This window comes from Cygnus atratus, chromosome 8 (genome assembly GCF_013377495.2).
Source record: "Cygnus atratus isolate AKBS03 ecotype Queensland, Australia chromosome 8, CAtr_DNAZoo_HiC_assembly, whole genome shotgun sequence".
In the NCBI taxonomy this organism is placed as follows: Eukaryota; Metazoa; Chordata; class Aves; order Anseriformes; family Anatidae; genus Cygnus; species Cygnus atratus.
This window is the reverse complement of record NC_066369.1, coordinates 22,166,283-22,186,642: the sequence shown is the minus strand read 5'-3', so window position 1 is coordinate 22,186,642 and position 20,360 is coordinate 22,166,283. Positions and strand designations below refer to the sequence as shown.

General features: G+C 54.8%; 1 protein-coding gene across 15 annotated transcripts in view; it reads left to right on the top strand.

Annotated features, from left to right (window-relative positions):
• ERI3 (ERI1 exoribonuclease family member 3) overlaps positions 1-20,360 on the top strand; it is a 118,304-nt gene that overhangs the window by 52,682 nt on the left and 45,262 nt on the right. For 2 of the 15 annotated variants that reach the window (XM_035537900.2, XM_050712329.1), the window contains exons 7-8: positions 7,207-7,280; positions 7,851-9,191. The exons of 2 other annotated variants lie outside the window; for them this stretch is intronic. In XM_035537900.2, the coding sequence (XP_035393793.1) occupies positions 7,207-7,280; positions 7,851-8,085 (309 nt within the window). In that variant the 3' untranslated portion in view covers positions 8,086-9,191. Of the gene's footprint in view, positions 1-806; positions 1,155-7,206; positions 7,281-7,327; positions 9,192-20,360 lie in introns of those variants that run through there. 11 more of the 15 variants (XM_035537905.2, XM_035537906.2, XM_035537912.2 and 8 more) reach the window with 11 other exon arrangements.

Here is a 20,360-nt window from a genome sequence, read left to right as displayed (position 1 = left end):
CTGCAATCCTCTCCAAGGGCTGGGAGCTGGCGGCTCTCCCCGGACCGCTGTGCCCGTCACCCACGGCGCTTACCGTGTCTGCCTACCATACGTGTCTCTTCCTGAATCTGCTGACGCTTTCAGTTTCTCCAGCATCCTGCAGCAATGAGTTTGGCTGTTTAATTATGCATTAATTATACTCTGTTTATTCACATGCTGTGGGAAGATGCATGTCCTTTTGTTTCTTTTCAACCTTCTGCCTGATCTTTTTCTTGGGCCTCAGTCCTGCCGTCTGTGAAAGCGCAAAGAAGTGTTGTCAGTTCTTCTCTCGTGTTATTCCTGACTCGAGACCTCTGCCATGTTCTCGCTTCGTAGTCTCTTCTCCAGCTCAGCGTAAGTTGTTGGAGAGCTGGCACAAAGCCACTTGCTGGTTCTGTGGCTCCAGAATTGGGTTGTGGAAGCTATTTTTGGTTTGGTGTCTCCTGATCTCCTGTTTCTTCTCTGGACATTATTCAGTTATAGGGTAACGGAGGAGTATTTTATGTAACCACTAGGGCTTTGTTTTGTTTCTTGTTTCTCAAGTGATATTTATGTAAAAGAAAAAAGGACATCTTCCTACCATCACAGAGCTGCCCCTTTCTCAGGACAGCCATCCTGGCTGTGTTTGGCCATCTTTTATTTCTGTTCACAGAGGGCAGCTTGTCTGTAGGTACGCTCATAGTGGTTGCTTTAGGAAGGACAGAAAACCAGTCCAAGCTTGACATCCTCCTGACGCCCAGGAGAGCTTTCCCTGCTTTCCCCTGGCAGTTTGAATGCTTTGCCCTCAGGGGTCAGTTCGGCGTGCTCTAAGGAAGGTGAAGATTGAGCTCGATTCACACCCAGGCCGTGACATGCCCTGTGTCCCCAGGGCTATTTGCAAGTGGCTCTGTTGCAGGACTGGGAACCGTTCCTCCTCTGGACACCACGAGGCAGAGCTGACGGAGCCGTGGGGAGCACGTGGCTGTGTGCGGAGCTGGCCTTTTCCAGGCCCAGCTTCTGGTGATCCGTAGGTGCTCGGAAGCAAACTGTTAATACATGTGCACAAGGTCACCTCCCCGCTTTGTGAAATACAGCGGAGGAAGCGTGTAATAGAATGTTTTTGTTAATATTTGGCAACTAGAAATAAACGCGTCCTAAACAAACAAGGATTTGCTCACAGCTTTTTGCCTCTCCTCTGAATTAACAATTCCTTGTGCCTTTGGGATGGGAGGAGGACTTCTCAGGCACTTGGTGTTCAAGTGTCTCGAGTGCTTTGCACAAAGAACATTGAAATGGATGCTGTTGAGAAGTGGTTTGATTTTTGGCCCATGTGCCTGAAAGTTGCTCTCATAAGTTTAACCTCTTGAGGACTTAGTACAATGGCCATCAATTGCCTGTTTATTGAGCTACTGGCTATGGGGGATGCAAAATGCCTACTAGGGTCAGAAAGAACAGAGGAGGATTCCTCAGGAAGATTGCTTCATGGCTGAAGCATCGAACACATGAGCAGATGTTGTCACCTAACAGCGAAGAGCTGCTTACGTCCTCGGTTGGATCAGGCACCTGGTACTCAGCACCGTGCTGGTTAGCTGCGTGGCTGAGCGCTCCAAGACCCCTCCTTCGTGGCAGCAGTGCTCTTTTGGGCTCCTTGTCCCTGGCGGTGGTAAGTCAGTCCCTCAGAAGGGAGGAATGATAGAGGCTGTGAAAGGGAACAGAAGCAAAAACATGACTCCAGCGTTAAAGGGAGTAAGGGTGTCTTTTCCATGGAAATCAGAAAAGTCTGCGATGGCATTGGTTCATAGGTGGGAGGAAATTGAAGAATTGCTTATTACAGCAAAATAACCATTTTCAATAAAAACCTTGTATGTACAGCAAGGCAGAGGATGCTGTATCGCCGAGCAGGATGCTCTTACAGTGCAATTTTGTGATAGAAGTGAAGTGGTAGCTCGAGGTTGGCGTTGTGCATAGCTGGTTTACAAGAGTTTAGAAAGTGCTGGCTGAGAAGCTGTTGGCTGTTCGTGTGGCTTTTAATAAGTCTTTGAATGTGGGGGAAGTTCTAGAGGACTCGAAGAAAGCTGATGTTGTACCAGTAATTTCGAAGGGCAAATGGGATGACCGATGAAGTAATTATAGCCCTATCAGCTTGACATTAATTCTGGGCAAAGTAATGAAAAGCCAGATATCATAGTTGATTAATAAAGAATGAAAAGAGGGTAATATAATGCCAATCAATGTGGATTTATGGAAACTAGATCTTTTTCAAACTAACTTGATATTTTTTATGAGACTACATGTTTGGTTGATAAAGGTAACCATGTCAATGTAATATACTTCTGGAAGGCATTTGACTTGGTACCTTATGACATTTTGATTAAGAAACAAGAGTGATACAAAATCAACATGGCACACATTACATTGATTAAGAACGAGCAAACTGACAGCTCCTAGCATTTAATTGTAAATGGGTAATCATCATGGAGTGCATGTCTTCCTGGTGGGGTCCCACGGGGAGCTATTGCTCAGACCTCTTGGATTTAGCACTTTTATCAATGCCCTGAAAGAAAACATAAAAATCATTTTTGATAAAGTGTGCGGATACTGCATCCAGGAGGCTGATGCTGGTGGATTTATGAACGGGGCGTGGTGAGGAGGAGCAGAGGGGCTGGATCGTCTTGCTCGGGACCGCTTTGACCCAGCTGGGACCCTGGGTCCATCATCTCCATCATCTCTGCATGGGTAAGGATCCTGGAAACTCGAAGGCTTGATGACAACTGCAAGACCCACGAGGACACTTGTCATGCTTTAAATACCCTGGGAGCTGTGTAGGGTGCTGGACAGAAGGGTGACTTGGCTGTAGCTCCGGAGCATTAAATAGAGTCAGAAGGTGCTGAGAGGCTCCTTTAGTCCAGCAGGGTAAAGCAGAAGCAGTTCCAGTGCCTGGAAGCCAAAGCTAGGTAATTCAGGTGCAGATATTTAAAGGGAAGGTAATTAACCATGGGAACAACTCACCGAGGACTGTGGTGGGTTCTCAGGCTCGGGAGGGAAGGTTTTCCCTAAAAATCTCAGCTCTGCTTCAGCCAGAAATTAACGTGGGGCAGCCTCGGTGCCCGAGCAGGAGGTCAGGCCGGGCGGTTTCTCCTCCGTGCTGAGCCTGGGCTGTGTCTGTCTCGGTGTAACTCTCTCTGGCTCCCTCCCGTGCGCTGTGAGGGTGCCCTAAATGCCTTCGGGCTGCACAGGGGGCTCGGGGCGGAGGGGACGGGTCCCAGGAGGGTGGCGGAGGCACAGGGCGGGCAGGGAGCCTCCTGCTCCCGGGGCTGGTGCGCGGCCGCCATGCACGGCTTCTCCTTTAAATCCGTCGCGCGGCTGTCTGAACTCTGAAATTTCTTTCACTCTCTCCCTCGCCTTGTTAACATGTGTTGCCTTTGGGGTAATCAGGGAAAAAATATTATGTCCTTTTACAATTACCGGGTTTTGGAATATTAAAATGTCTCTCTGCATCGGCAGTGTTATTTTGATTGGTATTCTAACCTTTGACTAGCCCATAAAGCGAGCCGCTCTTCAAGCCAATATTGCAGGACTGAAATTTAATTCCGAAATGATTCCAGATAATAGGGAGACAGATAATATATGCATGAAGGATATTATGTTTGGACTAAATGCAGCAGGGCCAGGGCTTGGGAGTTGAATAATAGCCCAGAGTGAGTTATAATCTGTGGGACAGAAATACCTTACTGTCAGGGCCAGGAGAGGAACTCTTAAATCACGGGGAGGGAGCCGAGGAGGGAGCGAGGAGAGTCAGCTCAACGGGAAAGGGCACCCAGGAGAGGCCTGCAAGGAGCAGCCCTTTGTCCCGCTGCAGGAGGACATCTCCTCCCTTTGTTGTGCAGCACGGGGTGCGGAGTAAAAACCCTCTCCTAAGGAAACCGAAATGCAGGGGGCTGTGCTGGGAAGGGGGTGAGAGTCTCCTCCCCCGGGCTGTCTGCCCCAGGGAAGGAGGCTTGGGGTTTTTGCTCTGTGCTCCTCTGCGAGTGATGCCTTGTGCTGGCAGCTCCGGGACGTGGTGAGCAGGGTGCTGTGCTGCAGCAGCTCAGCCCGGTGCCTGTAACCTGCGGAGCACGGCGCGAGCAGCCGTCCCGGGAGGCCGGAGCTGGGCGAGCGGAGATGGAGAATGATCTCTGCTGCTGGGGTGGCACGGACCCATGTCAGTATAACAGGCTTTGGCTCAGTGGCACGAGCTGATAGTCTCAAAGTAATGATCCCAGCCTCGCATTTCACTGCCTTCTCTTGCGGTCTCAGGAGCTGGGCTTGCTACAGCTGAGACAGGCTCTGGTTGCAGCCTGGAGGCTTCACTGGGTCTGGATGACTCGCACGGTAACGTGCATGCCCGTCCCAGGAGGGCAGGAAAGAGCAATGTTCATCTTCGACTAGATCAGAATGGCTTTGTCTTTCCCTCTTTTTTTTTTTTTCATTTTTATTTATTTTTTTTTTTATCTATTGCATCCTAAAAGCACAGGAGTAATTTTCGGTGGAGCATGTGTCTGCGTGAACTTTTCAGGGAGTGGACGGGAAAGCAGTGATCCCAGGAGGGTTAATGCCATTTCTTGGGCTTGGCTCCCCAGAAAGGAGGTACGTTTCCCGGCTTGCAAAATAGAGGATTAGTTTAATAATTCCTTTTGGCCATAAAATCTGCAACTGTATGAAAGAGCGCCCTTCTCGCTGCCAAACTCCTGCGTAGCAGAGGGCTGTGAGCTGGGCACATGCCTCCTGTTCCTCCATCGCTGTCGTTTAGACTTCCCTGGGTGTGTAAAGACAACCTGTGGCAAGGTCCTGTCGTGTGGAGGCCATTCAGAGCTGTTACAGTGCCAAGGGGACGTTTCAGCATTTCAGTCCTGTTAATGGGACAGCTCTTTCTGGAATGTCCTTCCTTCCGTCCTTCCTTCCCATACCTGTCCTGCCTGTGGTTTAGCTTGTGTTCATATCACAGCATCACACCGTCAGGGAATCTCCTATGATATTAAAACTCTCCCTTGGTATTAAAGCTATGACGTAGCTCTCTTTTTTTCCTGGGCAATTTCTTGGAGCCCAGTCCCAGCCTTTAGGCTGGAGGTGGGGATTTGTACGGTGGGTCTCTTACTGCGGTGCACAGTGGGCACAGCTCTCGGTCCTCGGAGGAGAGGTTGTTTCTCTCCCAGCTTGGTTTGTCCTCCGTCTTCAAATCTGTGTTTGCTCAAGATTTCCAGGGGTGCTTCTGGAGTGGAAAAATAGCCTCTCAAGAATCCGATGGGGCTGGTTTGGGTGGAGCTGGTCCTGCCTTGAGGCAGGCAGGCGGTGTGGGTGATGGCTTGTCCCTTCCCGCTCCCTGGCACTTGGGCACAGGCTGTCTGCTTGCCTTGGGACTGCCCTGCCTCGTTGGTGACACTCGGAGGGGTCGCACCCAAGGCACGCAGGGCAGGGACGGCTGTATTGGGTGCTGGGTACGCTCCCCTCTCCTCTCCTGATGCAGAGAGCTCTCAGATAAGGCAGGAAAGCGATGGTTCAGGAGAAACTGCAACAATTACATTGCTTGGCCCGCGTCAGCCTGCAGGTACTGCACAAAAACGAAAGCGGAATTTGTTGATTGTGTTTTGTTTTGTTTTTAACCAGGGCTAAAGCTTTATCTGCTAGGCAGGATTGTAAGCAGCGGTTTGCCGGGTGCGTGCTGCTGGCTGGTTTGCCCAGAGCATCCCCGTGCAGGCAGTCGGAGGCAGGTCGGTGGCTGCGGCTCCGCACGCACGTCGCCGCCGCAGCCTGCGGGCGAAAGGCGGAGGGGCAGCTGCTGAGCCCCGGCGTGCCGCCCGTCCCGCTGCGTGTGCCGTACTGCCGGGCTGCGGGATGTGAGCGTCTGGCTGCGGCACCCAGGAGCCTCCTGCTTCCCATCTGGCTCCGTGTGCGCTGCTGTGGAGGTTAAACCGTCGGGCGTGCGGGAGTTGTGGGGTCAGCCGGAGACACCGGAGCCTTCCGCGTGCCCTGGCGTTGCAGGAGGCAGCCCGCGCCCCGGCCTGGCACAGCCTCCCTGCAGTCAGTGCCGGAGCAAGGCAGGAGGAGAAGGGATTACAGGCAGGGCGTGTTTTACAATAATCCTGCAACGTGTGCTGCATTCCTGGCCGGGAGAAGCGGGGAGGCGAAGGCACGGCGTGTGAAGCACGGCCTTCCCCACAGTCCTGGGGGTCAGGCAAGGGGGCAGAGCATCCCTACGTCCCAGCCCTGCAGCTGGAGCTTTGTGGGAGTGCCAGCACGGCTGCCCGATGCCCGGGAAAGGAGCTGTGCCCTCTTCCTTTGCATTTAAAGGACAGGAGCTCCATGGAGGGGCATGGCAGTGGCCCTGTGTAGTTCTCCAGAGGAGGGGTGAGGGGTTAATCAGATTCGCTAGCCCTGGGGATTAGGACGTTCACTGGCGTGGTCCTCGTTGTTCTACAGAGCCAGCGTGGCTACAGGAGGGACAGTGGCTGCTGCCTCCATCATCAGCATCAGGCGCTGGCTTTGCAGTAGAGCCCGGGAGTTGCGCGCGCTCTCTGCTGCATAGGATGCTTTTCCCATGGGCTGGCATGCCTTAAGTAGCTCCTGGCGTGTGCTGGCCTTCCAGGAAGGCCTGTTCCTCCTCCTCCTGGCTGGCCAGAGCCCAGCGGAGCCTGCCTTGCCTCATCCCGTCCAGCTCTCCTTGCTTGATCCAAACAGGATTCTGAAACATGGGGAGGGGAGAGGCAGCACCAACCTGCTCCTGCGCCCTCCTCCCTCTGCTGCTTGGCATGGAACTGCTGGCGAATGCCGAGGGCTTGCTGGCAAGTAGAAATAGCTTTTCCTGTGTCAGGTATTCCTGGTGCACTATTCTGCTGAAAGGGATAGGGCTTTGTTGCTGCTAGAGAAGTGTGGGTACGCAGCCTGGGCCCCATTTGCACGGAGCCATGCCCCGGCTTGGATTTGCATCCTGTGGGCTTGACGCAAAGCAGCAAGAGATGCTGAACTGGGAGATGGGAGATGCTGTAGTGGAATTCGTGTATTAATAACGTACAGCGCTTCACACTCATTAAATTAATTAATTAAATCTCTCAGAGTCCCACGGCTACTAAGCAAGTTGCTTTCACAGTTGGGATTAAGAATCTCCTGCCTCCCTTCCCCCATGCTGGCACCGCACTCCTGGCTCCATCCTGGCTTTCGCTCTTCCGCTTGCAGGTTTCCTTGCTCGAGCTCTTTCAGGCAGCCCGTGGACTGGATCTGTCGTGGGGGCTTGATGAGGAAGGCTGTAGGTATGACCTGCTTTTGGTTAGGAGACAGCCTAATCTGTTGCCCCCAGCTAGGCATAAACTCCTTCTCCTATTTTGTGGCCCGCTGGGGAGGGAAGCTCTGATCACCCCGAAGCCTGAGCCTCGCCAAGAGCCATCCCACAGCATCCCCAGAGGGTTTTGGTGGCGCAGAGATGAAATCTCAGCGCTCCGTTTGGCCAGGATTTGGTCCAAGACTCAGTACAGCTCGGGGCATGCCACGTCCCATGTCCGGGCAGCAGGTGCCTTTCTGAAGGCGTTTTCACGTGGGCTCTGCCTGCTGCAACTTTCTGCCTTTTCTCCCTGCCCCTGCTCTTCCCCCGTTCGTCCCACCCCACACTGGGTGCCTGGGGCTGCTCGCTGCAGCAGTTGTGGGGGTCTCTCTGCCTGGGATGAGCAGCGACCTCTCGCAGAGCCGTGGGACCTGCCGGCAGGCTGCAGCGCGTCCTGCACCCCCTGGAGCCCAGCAGCACGGCGATGCACGCTGCCAAACGGGAGGTCTCTGTTTCCACGCTACGTCTTCAATGCTGCAAAATAAACTATAATGTCCTGAAGGAGCGTCACGGCAAGAATTTTTCTCCTTCATGCTGAGAGGTGGGAGAATGAAGCCCCTTTTTCCCCAAAGGAGGAGGTGGGATGCCTTCAGGAGGAGCTGGAGGTAGCGGTGTCATCTGGAGACGTGCAGAGGACCTGCGGCCAGGCTGAGGCTCCCTCCGGGCCGTTGGAAGACTTTTCACGTGACGTTGGAAGGAACAGGCATGGGACATCCATTTTGTTTTATTCTTTTTAAACAAACTGTGGATATTTAGCGTGTGGATTTGTGCCAACTTGAGGAAAGCCTGCTCTCTCTGCTTTCCCGGCGTTGTAACCTCTGTCAGCCTGGCTCTGATTGATGCTATTAATATTTTAGAGATCATTTAGGATCTCCGACTTGGCTGGGCTCCTCGCTCGGGGAAGAGCTGTCCCACCTGGATGCCTGCAGCTGCCGGAGGAGCTCGCTTGCTGCCTGCTGCTGTGGTTTGTAGGAGGCTGGCCTGCAGGTGAGCCGGGCTGCCGGCACCGATGGGAGCACAAAGCCTTCAGACAGCAACTCGCCAGCCTCCAGCAGGTCCAGCCCGGCCCCTTCTGCTGGTGAGGGTCTTTGAGCCAGCCTGGGACGTTCCCTTCTGCCCTGGCCTTGTGGCAAAGGGAACGGCTTCCCACTGGACTCGTCCCCGCTGGCTGCGTTTGGCCAAGGTCCGTGCTGCAGAGGGCTCTCCCCATGCCTCTGCTCACCCCTTCCAGCTCCTGGAGCCTGCCCCAGCGGAGCTGCCCAGCCCACAGGAGCTCTGCATCTCTCGGTGTTCTGGCCTCCCTTTGCCATCACGCCAGGTGTGATTCTGGAAGAGAATCTGCTGCAGCCCTGCCGGTGGGGTCACTCTTCAAGCTCAAGCTGTAGATCCTGCACGTGCCCTCGTGGCCCCCGGATCCATCCCCAGTGCCAACCAGGAAGGCGACTGGTGTCCTGCTGGGGTGCTCTGCCCCGCACCATCTCCAGCTGCCTCCCGGGGGCTGCGTGCACCCATCCTGCGCCTCTGCTGTAAGCGGCGGAGCTCAGTGTCCATCACTGCCATGCGGGAGGGCTCTCGGGTAATGCTCTGCTTGCTCAGCATTCCCCGTGGGGCCCCCGAAATCCAGCACGGGGCCACCACGCCACGGGCACGGGGGCTCCGACAGATCCAGGAGACGGTGAAGCTGTTTGATTGAATCCCAGACTGTGTTTGCTCTGCCTAATTATCAAAAGTATGAGTTTGTTCTGCTAGGTGCACATTATGCCTTTATTGTGGTGTAATTATGCCAGCTGCCTATGTTTAGTGTCATAAAAAGGAATAAAATGCCCATTACCCGCCTAAAGAATTCTTCTTGTGGGTTTTTTTTTTTATTTTTATTGCTCTGGAGTACACAGTGGGGATAGCTTTGATCGGCAATTCTCCATGTAAAATAGCCGGTGAAATACCGGTGCCTTTCGGAGAGCTCCCCCAGCCAGCAGCCCGCGGAGGCAGCTGGCCCGCCAGCCTCCCCTGGCTCTGCCCCTGCTGCTCGCTGCCAGCCCGAGCTGCTGGGCAGGATGGTGAAAGCACCCCGCTGCCTTCCCCAGCGGCAGCTCAGCGGCTCTCCAGCGGGGGTTTTGCTCTCCCGAAGCTCCCTGCTGCTGGCGCAGAGGTGCCGAGCCTGGGCGCAGCCTCCGCCTGCAGCAGCTGTTCAGGGAGGCCCAACGGTGCCTGGGTGCCCCGAGGAAGGGGTGCGAGGATCTGGCCGAGCTGTTTTATGGACAGAGCCACGTCTTAAGGACTGGGGAAGCCCGTAAGACAGAGAAGGGAGTAGCACGGAGCGATGTGCAGGTGGGAGCCGTGTGCTCCTTGCCCCGGGGGGCTGCGCGTGCACCACGACCCTGCGGACATCTAGCGGTGCTCCTGCAAGAGCAGGGGTGCTGAGCCTCCTCTGCCAGCCAAACCTCTGTCATCGGGGCTTCTAACTATCTGGGGCCACGTTCCCGTGGTGGTGAGAGGGGCCTCGGGGGAGCCACATCCTCGGAGGGCCAGCATCAGTTACCCCCTCTTGGGGAAGGGGGTTGGCTTTGTGTCAGTGCCAGGGTTTTTTTGGTGATACTAAATATTTTCTGATGGGAAAATACATAAACCCCCAAATCTAAACCCCACCCCTTTAGAGGTTGCTAAAACCTGCCTCTCCTCCTTCCGATAGTTTCAGTCTCTAATTGGGAACGGGCTTTATTAGCTTCGTGAGGAGCAGTTAGTGCTGGGAACGGATAGCTCTTACATAGGTGGCGTTGGTGGGTGGCAGATCCCTTGGTTTAGCTGGATCAGTTCACGTTTTGATGACACCTCCAGCAGGTCCCTGGTCCCCCCCCGCTGGGTTGGGCCACGGATACTGGGCACAACGTCCCTTTTGAATTCCCCCGGCTGATTTTTTCCGCCAGGCGTTCCTCGGAGTGGCCTTCACAGCCCTGCACCCTTCGAGGTGGTGTTAGCAGGGGAAGCACGACGGCCTCGGCGAGGGATCCGCGGGGCCGCCGCGAGCGATCGCTGCTTACGGGGGTAATCGTCCTGAAAATTCAGATTGATCAGAAGGCAGAAATGATAACTTGTTTAACCGCGTTTAAAGGCACGTCCCGTCGATAGGGGAGACGGAGGCACGGCGAGCAGCAAGCAGGGAGAATGGGATGTGGGGCGGGGAGGGGGGGGAGCCATTCTTCCTTGGGGTCCGCGTCAGGATGTTTCCTGTCACCGACGCTGGGCTATTGGAGATTCAATCACTTTTATCTTCCCCTCTCTCTCTATCCAAATGCCTTTTCATATTAGAAAATTAGAATCAGCTCTGCTCATGCAAGATTTATTAGCTCTGCTGAGCAATAGCACAGAAGAGTAAATGATGTCGCCTTTCAGGGGCTTTTTACACAGTATAACCAAAGTTGCAACTTCTTAAGTATTCTTCCATTGAGCCGCTGCAGGGTGTGAAAGGGCTGGGGAGGCAAACTTCTCTCCGGAAATAGTTCTGCACCGGCCTGGGTGCCTCTTCGTTGGTATTTGAATGATTGGATTTGCTTGCTAATACGGATCTTTTTCTTTGGGCTCCGTTTCTGTGCTTATTACTCTGGAAATCAAACTCAGAGCCTGTTTAACACGTTTTTCTCTCGGTCCCCTTTGCAGAAGCACTTTTCAGTGCTAAAAGTGTGCGTTTGGATCTCTGCTTCTGGCTGGCGCTCATTTACATCTGAAAAAGACAAATCGTGTTTCCTTCTTGCATCTCCCTTGTGTTTTACACAGGGTGGCTGCTTTTTTAAATGCCTTCCAGCCTCATATCTTACACAGCGCATGTTTTGTGTAGCGATGGTCCTTTGGTCTTCAGGCACGAGGTGCTAAAGCTCTTTAAATACATGAACAAATTTAGGCTCCTAATGCTCACCGCTCATCACCGTGGGGATACCGAGGCACCGGTGGGTTAGAAGATTTTGCCGTGATTCCTCATCAGAGATCGGAACAGAAATGTGGTCTCGTCTCTCCTGATCCCAGCCTTCAGCCGCGAGGCTGGTTTGTGAGTCTTCTCAGATGGCTTTGCGGGTGTTCGAGCCGTGCAGCACCCTCGTGGGCTGGCGGCACCGAAGGGGGATCAGCCGGTGGCAGCCTCTGCCGTTGATGCTATTCAGAGCTCCTCGCCCTGACTCCAAAACGAAGGCATTTGAGATTCACGGTATTTCACTGATCTTACACAAACCCCACCTTCTCTCACAATGGGCATTGTGTGCGCAGCCCCGGCACATAAATAGTGGCTGTTGTCCAGGTAAACTCCGGCTTTCCGCTCGTTCCCTTTTGCAGTATTCCCAAAAGGGGACACGTTTTTCTCCAGCCATCTTTATTTAGCAGAGACCCCACTCAGGGACGCTGATGCCACTGCTCGGTGACTCACACCAAAACCAGCACCAAACAATAGAGGCCGAAATCAGGCTGGGGAAGGGAAGGGTCTGCTCCTAGCTTCGTCTGCCGTCGGTGTGCCGTGGAGCCCAGCGCCTGCAGCTGAGCTTCAGTCAGTCTTTGGTCTGCTTGGGGCTGACTTCTCCTTGACCGAGTTGCTGGGAGGATTGCAGGGTGGAGAAGAGGTTGGTTCCCTCGTGGTAAGACCCATCAGCGTGGCCAACGTGGTCACCTGCCTGAACGTGGCACCTCGCTGTGGGCTGCGGGGGCTCAGCCTCTTCTCCTTGGCAGCTTTAGGGACTCCATTAATGAGCAGCGCTAATTGCATTTAAAACAACACCATACTTGGAACTGTCCAACTGCCAGCCTCACTTGGCACGAAGTTTTACCATTAATCTTTGCCAAAGGCATTGCTGAAGAGATGCTTAAAGCTGTGGCTGCCTTGCGGAGAGGTTTTCTCGTGGAGCGTCGGGAGGCGGATACACTTGACAAGCAGAAGGACTTGACTTTTTCCCCTTCCGTGTACAAGCACTATGTATTATTCAAGGTCTTCTTAAGTCAATGCTGGGTTATTAATCGGTCGCTTCTCTGCATGTTAAATTTGCCTGCTAATTTTGAGGCTGTGGGAGAGGAAAACAGCTATGGGCTTGCACGGTGTTGTCCCTCTGTGTCTCCGTACACCCGCCCGCGTGCTGCCGGTGCAAAGCCAGCTCCAGCGTACTGACTTCATGCTCCCATTTCATGGCAGTCTGTGCTGGTTTGGGGGAGCAAGGGGCGAGAAAAGTCTTCCCAAACCTTGAGGGACTGGGCAAGACCCCACTTCCCAAGGACCAGGTGCACAATAGTCCCGAGTGACACTAGAGAGAGATACGGTGGTGTCCAGCTCTGCTGCAGCCCAGGAGGATTTTCTCCACGAGATACACACTACCCACCTCCCCTTGGCTCCTGCCCAGTTCGTAAACTGATGGGACGAGTTATTTGCTGCCAGTTTGGGGACAGCCTCTTGGGGCTCCTCTTCCCCCACCCCTGTCCGAGCCTCCCCGTCCCAGCCTCCTGTCCCTTGAGCTGTGGCGTGGCACGGCGGCCAGCGGCGCCCGCATGTTCCAGGAATGCCGTCAGCTGTCATTACTTACATTGCCTCGATTGGAAACAGTCACTTATGGCACCGTCCATCATCACGCCTCTCCCGGGAGCCGTCGAGGAGGGAGGAGAGGAGCGGGAATTGTAAAGCACTTTGGCGGTGCTCCGCCAGTCCCCCGGTTCCGACGGCTGGGCATCTGTCACCGGGCAGCTGGAGGAGAAGGTGCTCGGGCTGGTGGGTCTCCCCGTCGTGGCTCCACGGGGAGGAAGGAGCCTTCTGCAACACCCGGGCTGCCCCGAGGGAAGAGCACCAGCGGCTTTTGTGCAGTTTAACCTTAAGGGGATGATGGAAAAGTCTGCGGGGGATCTGGAGGAGAGGCTGCTGGGCACCTGGGGCTGGGCTCTCCTCGCCCGGGCTGCCTCGGAGCTCCCGGAGCTGCAGAGGGGTGGTGCTGGGCAGCAGCAGGGTTCAGGGCTTCTGCCGTGTACGGGTTGGAAGGGGAGAGGGTGCCTGCGGTGGGACTTTCGGTTAAAGAGACTCCTTATTTCTAATGGAAAACGATCTGGAGAGCTTCCAGCCCTCTGTGCCCGATGGATTGCCTCCCGCTCCTGCTCCAGCAGCGAGCCCTTTTGGCGGGGGTCCCCTCGCGGGCCGGGTGTCTGAAGAGAGACCCAGACCTGAGGAGGATCAGGCTGCCGCCTTTCTTAGAGACCTCTGGAAACGTGCAGCGGAGCCGGTTGGTGCCGGGCGTGAACGTGGCTGGGCTCGGGCTGCTGTCCTGTGCACCAAGAGCCAGCAAGGCCGGACCCGCAATCCGTCCTGCCATCTTAAGGAGCTCTCTCTCGCTACGTGGAAGCGATGCTGTATAGGGCCAGGGGCATCGCTGCCGTTACCCCTAGCTGAGCTGGAAGAGCTCTTGCAGCCCCCAGCTTTAGGGGCAGGCTTTGTTGTGCCGCATGGTTCCTGGTGCCTGAGCGAAGACGAGATTTCGGAGGGTGCGTGGAGCAGAGGAGAGTCATCCTGGGGGAGAAGAGGGCGCGTTGCCGTGGCGGTGGGATAGCGAGTGAAGTGAGTAAATGTGTGTGCTATAAACACGGTGAGAGCATCTCCCTGTGAAGAACCCAGCACAGCCTTTTTGAGTAAATAGAAAGAGAGCCCGGGTTCAGTTCATATGTCTGTTTTCTTTTCTTTTCTTCTTCTGGTCAACTGTGGCTGTAGATAAGAGTTTTCTATTTGAAGTTCAGAAGGGAAGGGAAATCCATTGTTAGAAGAGGAGACTTTCTTTTTGCTTGATATCTATCTCCAGCAACACAGCGGAGAAGGAAAAGATTTGCTCTGATAAAGGTAGCTTGAAAAAAAAAAGGCACACTGAGTGTTGCTTTTCTCTGTACTTCAAAGCCTGGAGTAATATGGAACAGTTTAAAAGAAAAGGGGGGGGGAAAAAAGAAAAAAAAAAAAGAAACACAACCCAGCCCAGCCTCTGCACGGGGGCTGTGGATGCGGAGCCGTAAGAGAGCAGCATCCTTGTTGCCTGTGGGCTCCGGGGGGATTATGCTTGCGGGGGGAGCAGAGGTGTGCAGGAAATGCTTTGCAGGTGTGCATCCTATGGAAAGACCGAGCCGAGGGAAGGCACTCAGCGGAAAGGAAATTAGGCAGGTCTGGAAGCGATACGGGGAGAATGTGCCGATAAACATTTAATTATTAAAATAATTCAGCAGTTGCACGGAGCGCTCAGCACGGCGTGGCAAAGTGGAAGAGCTGAACGGGGGAAGGCTGCGGGGAGGGGGTGGCTGAACGTCTCCATCCAGCTGCCCCACGGCCGGAGGGCTGGATGCCTTTGCGAGGCGTGGGGCTGCAGGGTGGGCTTCTCCTGGGGCTCGGTTCTTTCCGAAAGAGCCAGAGCGGGGCAGTGCTGGGGAGGGGGCACCTCTCGCCTGCAGCAGGTGTACTGGCGCGCCTGGGGCTCGCTGGGCTGCTGGGGCACCCCTGGAGCAACGCCGGCCGTGCCCCCTCTGTCCCCTCCGAGAAGCCGCTGCAGGCAGAGCGGGCACGTGCTGGGGGCTTTGCCTCTGCTCATCTGGGAAGGAGCAGGACAAGGAAGCACCGAAGTCAGCGCTGGCCTCAGCCGAGGCTGCAAGTGAAAAGATTTCCAGCAAACCCGGGCTGGTCGGAGTGGCTAACGAGCCTTTCCTCTGAGCAATGTTTTACATTCTTTCAAGATCGCAGGGAGCTCTTGGTGAGAATCTGCTAAAGTAAATGGCAGAGTCAAGTGTGCCGGCTTCTTTCTTTCCCTTTTCTTTTCCCTTTTTTTTTTTCTTTCCCCTTTCTTGGTTCTCTTTATTATGTGGAGTTGCTCTGGCTCTTTCTCTCACTTCTGTTTCTCCTTTTGTTCTCTCTTTGTCTATTTATCACACTGTGAAGGTTGAAAGAGATGTTATTAATCTGGGAGAATGAAGGCAGGATTAGTGGTATGAATCGGATTTTGAGAGCTGTAATGATAGAAAGACTCGCTCTGCTGGCGGGCTGCGTGAGTTTGATAAATGGGGAGCACTCCAAACTGACTCGCGCCTTCCTCCGCACTGCTCGCTTTGCCCGCTGGGGCGTGCCATGCTCTCAGATCTGCCAGCCATCCCACACCGCTCCTACCTGAACCAGAGCAAAAAGCCAAGGGTAAATCAGAGACAAATATCTCCCATTGCACTTAAAGAGATCATTTCTTTCAACATCTTTTTCAAACGGAGTCCTGTCAAGTTCTTGGACAGCCTCGTGTGTAGGTAGGAGCCTTCCTCGCAGCGCGGCTCGGAAGCACGGCCCGTGGTATTGTCTCCTGCCGCGGCTCTGCGGAGAGCAGCAGGGAGATGCCGTGGCTGCGGCACAGCTCCCGTCCTGCCGGCCACAAAGGAGCAGGATCATCTCTCTAAGGCTGCTCCGGGCTGCATTTGCCTCCTCAGGTTGTAGCGGGCTTGAAAGGCAGCCCCAGCGGGGCTGGAAGGAGGCAAGGGGGTAGTGGATCGCAAGTTGCACGCGGCTCTTTGCCCTGAAAGCTCCTAAAGGAGGCGTACTGCGCTTGCACGACATAAATCAGGTCCGAGCTCCGTGGGGGGGCAAAGCAGATTCCGGGGACAGCCAGGCAGAGCTGTCCCCAGAAGCTGGTTCGTGAACACGCAGCTCGCCACCCTCGTGCTGTCCCTGGTGCAGCTGTGCCACCAGGCATGGGGGCCGTGCCCTGCCCTAGGACCCTCTTGGTGGTCCTCACCCCAGCCAGTGCTGTGGCTTCTGCCGTGGGCATTTGGGCTAGCTGCTTGCTTCATGGCTAGGCTTAGGTCCTGTGGTCCAGCCTAGGAGTGAGCATCTGCTGCAGCGAGCTGTGGGTGTGTGAGGTCCACGTGCAGCGTGTTGCGAAGGGACACCCTGCGCCTGGCAGGGCTCGGGGCATGGTGCTGCCCGTACAGCCCCGCCGGGGGAGCACCGCGAGCCTGGCAGTGGCTGCAGGACCACGCATCCCCACCAGCTTTGCTTCTCACCCAGGTTAAGCAGGGGATTAGTGCAGGACGGGGAGCAGCGGCGTGCCGGGGAGACCCTGCTTGGAAGGCGGAGTGGGGCCGCGGGCAGCCCGGAGTTGTCGGTGTCCCTTTAACTAGGAGGTAATGGACTCCCCCACGCTCGGGCTGAGCTCTCCTCCTGCATTTGCAGCAACGGTAATGATTGTCAAGGTAGAGCTAATGAGACGTGCACATCTTTAAAGGATCGTGGCTTCCGAGACAAAATTAAAAAAAAAAAAAAGGAAGGAAGGAAAGAAGGGAGGGGGGAAGGAGAGAAAGTCCAACTGCGCTGCCTTGGCCAGCGAGGCATCCGTCTGTCCTGCCTGCCCTCGGCAGGATCACTCGACAGGAGAAAGGCGTGCAAGGAAGAGGACACGGGGATGTCCCGTACTGGGTCTGTTGGAGATGTTGGTGCTGTTAATCCTGGCTAGCCCATCCCTGTCTCCGTCCCTTGTTCGTAACTGGGGGATGCTGCACTGCACTTCAAGCGCAGCAGAAGCTTGTCTGGACGCCAGAGAGCGAACGATCCCCCCCCAAATGCCTGTCCTGCAGTGGGAAGGAAGAGCTGGCCGCCCTTCGGGGCTGGGAGATGCCCTTGTGGGCACTCGTGGCAGCCCTTTGGGAAGGATCCGGCCCTTTGGGAAGAGCCGGAGGGGGAGCGGGGACGTGGTGTGGCTGCCTGCACTTACATTTCCTCCCGTTCCCACTGTTTCAACTTCACAGGTTGAATTGGTTCAGAGCAGCCAAACTAAATGAGGAGAGAAATGATCAGTCAAATATTTCTTAAATCCCGTCTTTAAGAGCTAAGTGCTTGGCTGGAACTTGAAGGCAAGGTAATGAGGCTCTCTTCAGATCAGCTTGTGATGTGGAAACTGCCGGATTGACCGGGCTGCACCTGGAAGGAAGCTCCAGCACAGCCGGGGACGGGGCGCCGCGGGATCCCCACGCCCAAGCGCTCTGCCCGCGGCGCCTGGGGGCAGCTCCCTGCCACCTGCCCTGTTCCTCATCCTCACCCTGCGTGTGGAGGGAGAGGGGTGAGGATTCAGGCACGTTACGTTTTGCTTTCCAGACCCCTGCAAGCCTAAATTTAACTGGGGCAGGCTGCAGCGGCTGCGGGGAGCGAGCTGCTCGCACAAAGCTGTGTGCTGCACCTCGGTGAGAGCCTGGGGCAGAGGCTGGGACCCAGAGGATCCCTGTCCCTCCGAGGCATCCTCACCGTTTTTCAGCTCCAAGCTGAGATTGGTTTTGCTGCAGAAATCAGCCTCGCAGCCCCCCGTGAGGCAGGGGCGCTTGGTTTCCAGGTGCAAGGGGAGAGGAAAAACGTCATTCTTCCTGCAGCCTGGTAAGGACGGGTCGGGAGGATTGCTGTCTCATTTCCAAGGTACCTCGAAAATGCTTCTTTCGTTCTGGAGTGCTTTTGTACAGCCTCTGAGATGACCGCTGAGAGCTGCAGGAGGGCACGCTTTGCAAGACGCCTTCTGGACCAGAGGGGCTGGTTTGCTGGAGGAAAGGTGGAGGTGCAGGAGCAGCAGGGCAGAAGAGAGCAATGCCAGGCGAGGTGGGACGTGCAAAGTGTCTGCTTCTGGCTCCAAAATACCTGCTTCTCCTTTAGTCCGGGGCTTGGGGGGAGCCTAGTCTTGGCTGCACTGCGCAGTGCTGCTGGTACAAAACTCCTGCGCCCTTGCATGGAGATTTGCCCCTCGCCACGCTGTGCTCGTGGCAGCACCTCCTGCACCATCCTGCTCCGCTCTGGGCCTCTCCCGGGCAAGAGCCGAGGACCCATTGAGCTTTCCTCTTTGTATCCAGGTTTTTAGGCCTTCTGTTGTTAATTATTGAGATGTAATAATGTGATTAGTGCACTATTAAAAAAATCGCTGATATGATTACCATGGATTTAATATCACATGATATATCATTACATTGTTACATGGTGACAGATGTAATTGAAATACACTTATTGGAGCCTGGGGTCGTGTTTCATTCAATCACAGGAGCACCTCCGGGGGGCAGAACAGAAATGGCTAAAAAAAAAAAAAAAAAGGAGAGAAAATTGTAATGAAAACAAAGAAACTTGCAGCCTGCTCGAATCTGGGGCAAGTGCTGCTTTGGCTTTTTCTCTGGAGGAATTTGGAAAGGGTCGAGTCGGGAGTGCTCTCCGGTGGGTCAGCCAAGTTGAAACCCTCTGCTTAGGGTTCAAGACGGGGGGCTGGCGTTAGGGTCCTGTGCCCAGAAGGCTTGTAGCCATCTTGCAGCACGTGAGCCTGGGCATTAGGACTGCTTCCCAAGCGACCTGCCAGCCCCACATTGCTCCTTCTTAAAAGGCAGGTAGACCTGAAGGGGGTGCTCTCCACTTTCTGCCTAATTCTGGCTTTTTTGGAGCCTTGGGTCGCTCAGCTGCCGATGTTGAACATTGAACAGTGGTGAGCACAGAAGTGTCCTTTCCTTTCGTCCCCTCCCCTCCGTCCCTTCCAGGGAAAGGACGCTCGCCCATCCTCGCGTCCCCACGAGGCCAGTCGGGGTGGGGTGTTCCCTCTGGGTGGGATGGGAGACCTTGGAGATGCAGCACGACATGCTCAGTGTGCATTAATTGCTCCCCCTGCAAAAACAGGGCGCAGGTCACCACGAAACTGAAGGTTTAACCTCAACCTCACCCAAAACGAAGCGTGAGGAAGAATATGTGGCTGAAGTGAAGGCGATGTTTCCAGCCAGGAAGGAAATGGCAGCGTGGTGAGCTCGAGACATCTGGATGTCCACATGACGATGTCCCAGCATCTGGCCCCCGGCGCTGCCTTGGCTCCCTTGGGTCTGTCCCAGGAGCTGGGTTACACACCTTGCCGACGCTTCATGGGGCATTTCTCTATCAGACAGGCCTTTCTTGACAGCCTTTTGATTCCCTGTTAAGCCTGCTCCCACCCCCATTTCGTGGAGCCCCCCCTGGAAATTTTCAGCCTTCCCATTTTAAGCCCTCGTTTTGCTGGGAGCTGTGGAAATTCATTTCCAGCCGGTGTGGGAGCGCTCTGCCTGGCATCTTTCTTTCGAGGTTAAAAACATAATTTCAGTCTGACCTCTGAGTTTCGGAGCTTTTGTTGGTTTTCTCCACCCCCAGATGGTTTTTGTGTGTGATTTTAAAATAGCCTTCTTCTCTTGGTTGCAGCTAGCTGATGCGTCCGCTTCTCATTCGAGGATTGTTGTGTTTTATTAATGCTGTTATTATTCCATTACTGTCATTGTGCTCTTTTATAGCAAATAGCTTAATTTAGTTGAGATACACAGATGCTGAGAGTTTAAGTGAAATCTTCAGCGCTTGGTATGCTGGGCACTGATATTCCCCAAGCACTTCGGCATAAACCTTTCACTTAAAAACAAATCAGCTGCTGGGTGGCAGGAGTTTGGGGTGGGGGAGTGCCTGTTTATCACACGTGGAGATCCCTCTTCGTCCACGGCTATAGGCACACGGGAAGAAAATGGGGTTTGGCCACCAAGATGGGCTGTGATGGGTCTCTCGTCCCTACAGGTGCTGCAGCACAGGGGAAATACCAGCGGGACTGATGGTTTGAAATACCGGCAGCGCTGCTGGTTTGGCTTGGGGTTTGGTTTTAATTTTGGTGGGGTGGCAGAACGCGCTGCGTTGTCTGCAGGTGAAGCTGCGTGGCTCCTCGGGGAAGTGGGGACAGGTCATGGAGCCACCACGGAGTGGAAGATTTGGTGCTGTTAAAGCCCACGAGCGTGTCTGAAGGACGGCGTGGCTGCTGGAAGGCTGGGCTGGGCTGGGCTGTAAACGGTTCCTTGGGGAGGAGGAGGGGGGTTGAGAAATGGGGTTGGTGCCCTGATGACTTCGGGGACACGGGGCCTGTTGTCGGAAATCTCGTACGTGGGTGCTTAAGCCTCCCAGGACATCGACATCGGTGCAATGTAGGCTCCTGAGTGCCTTGCTACTTCAGAAATGTTACCTCTGAGTGCTGACAGATGTTCG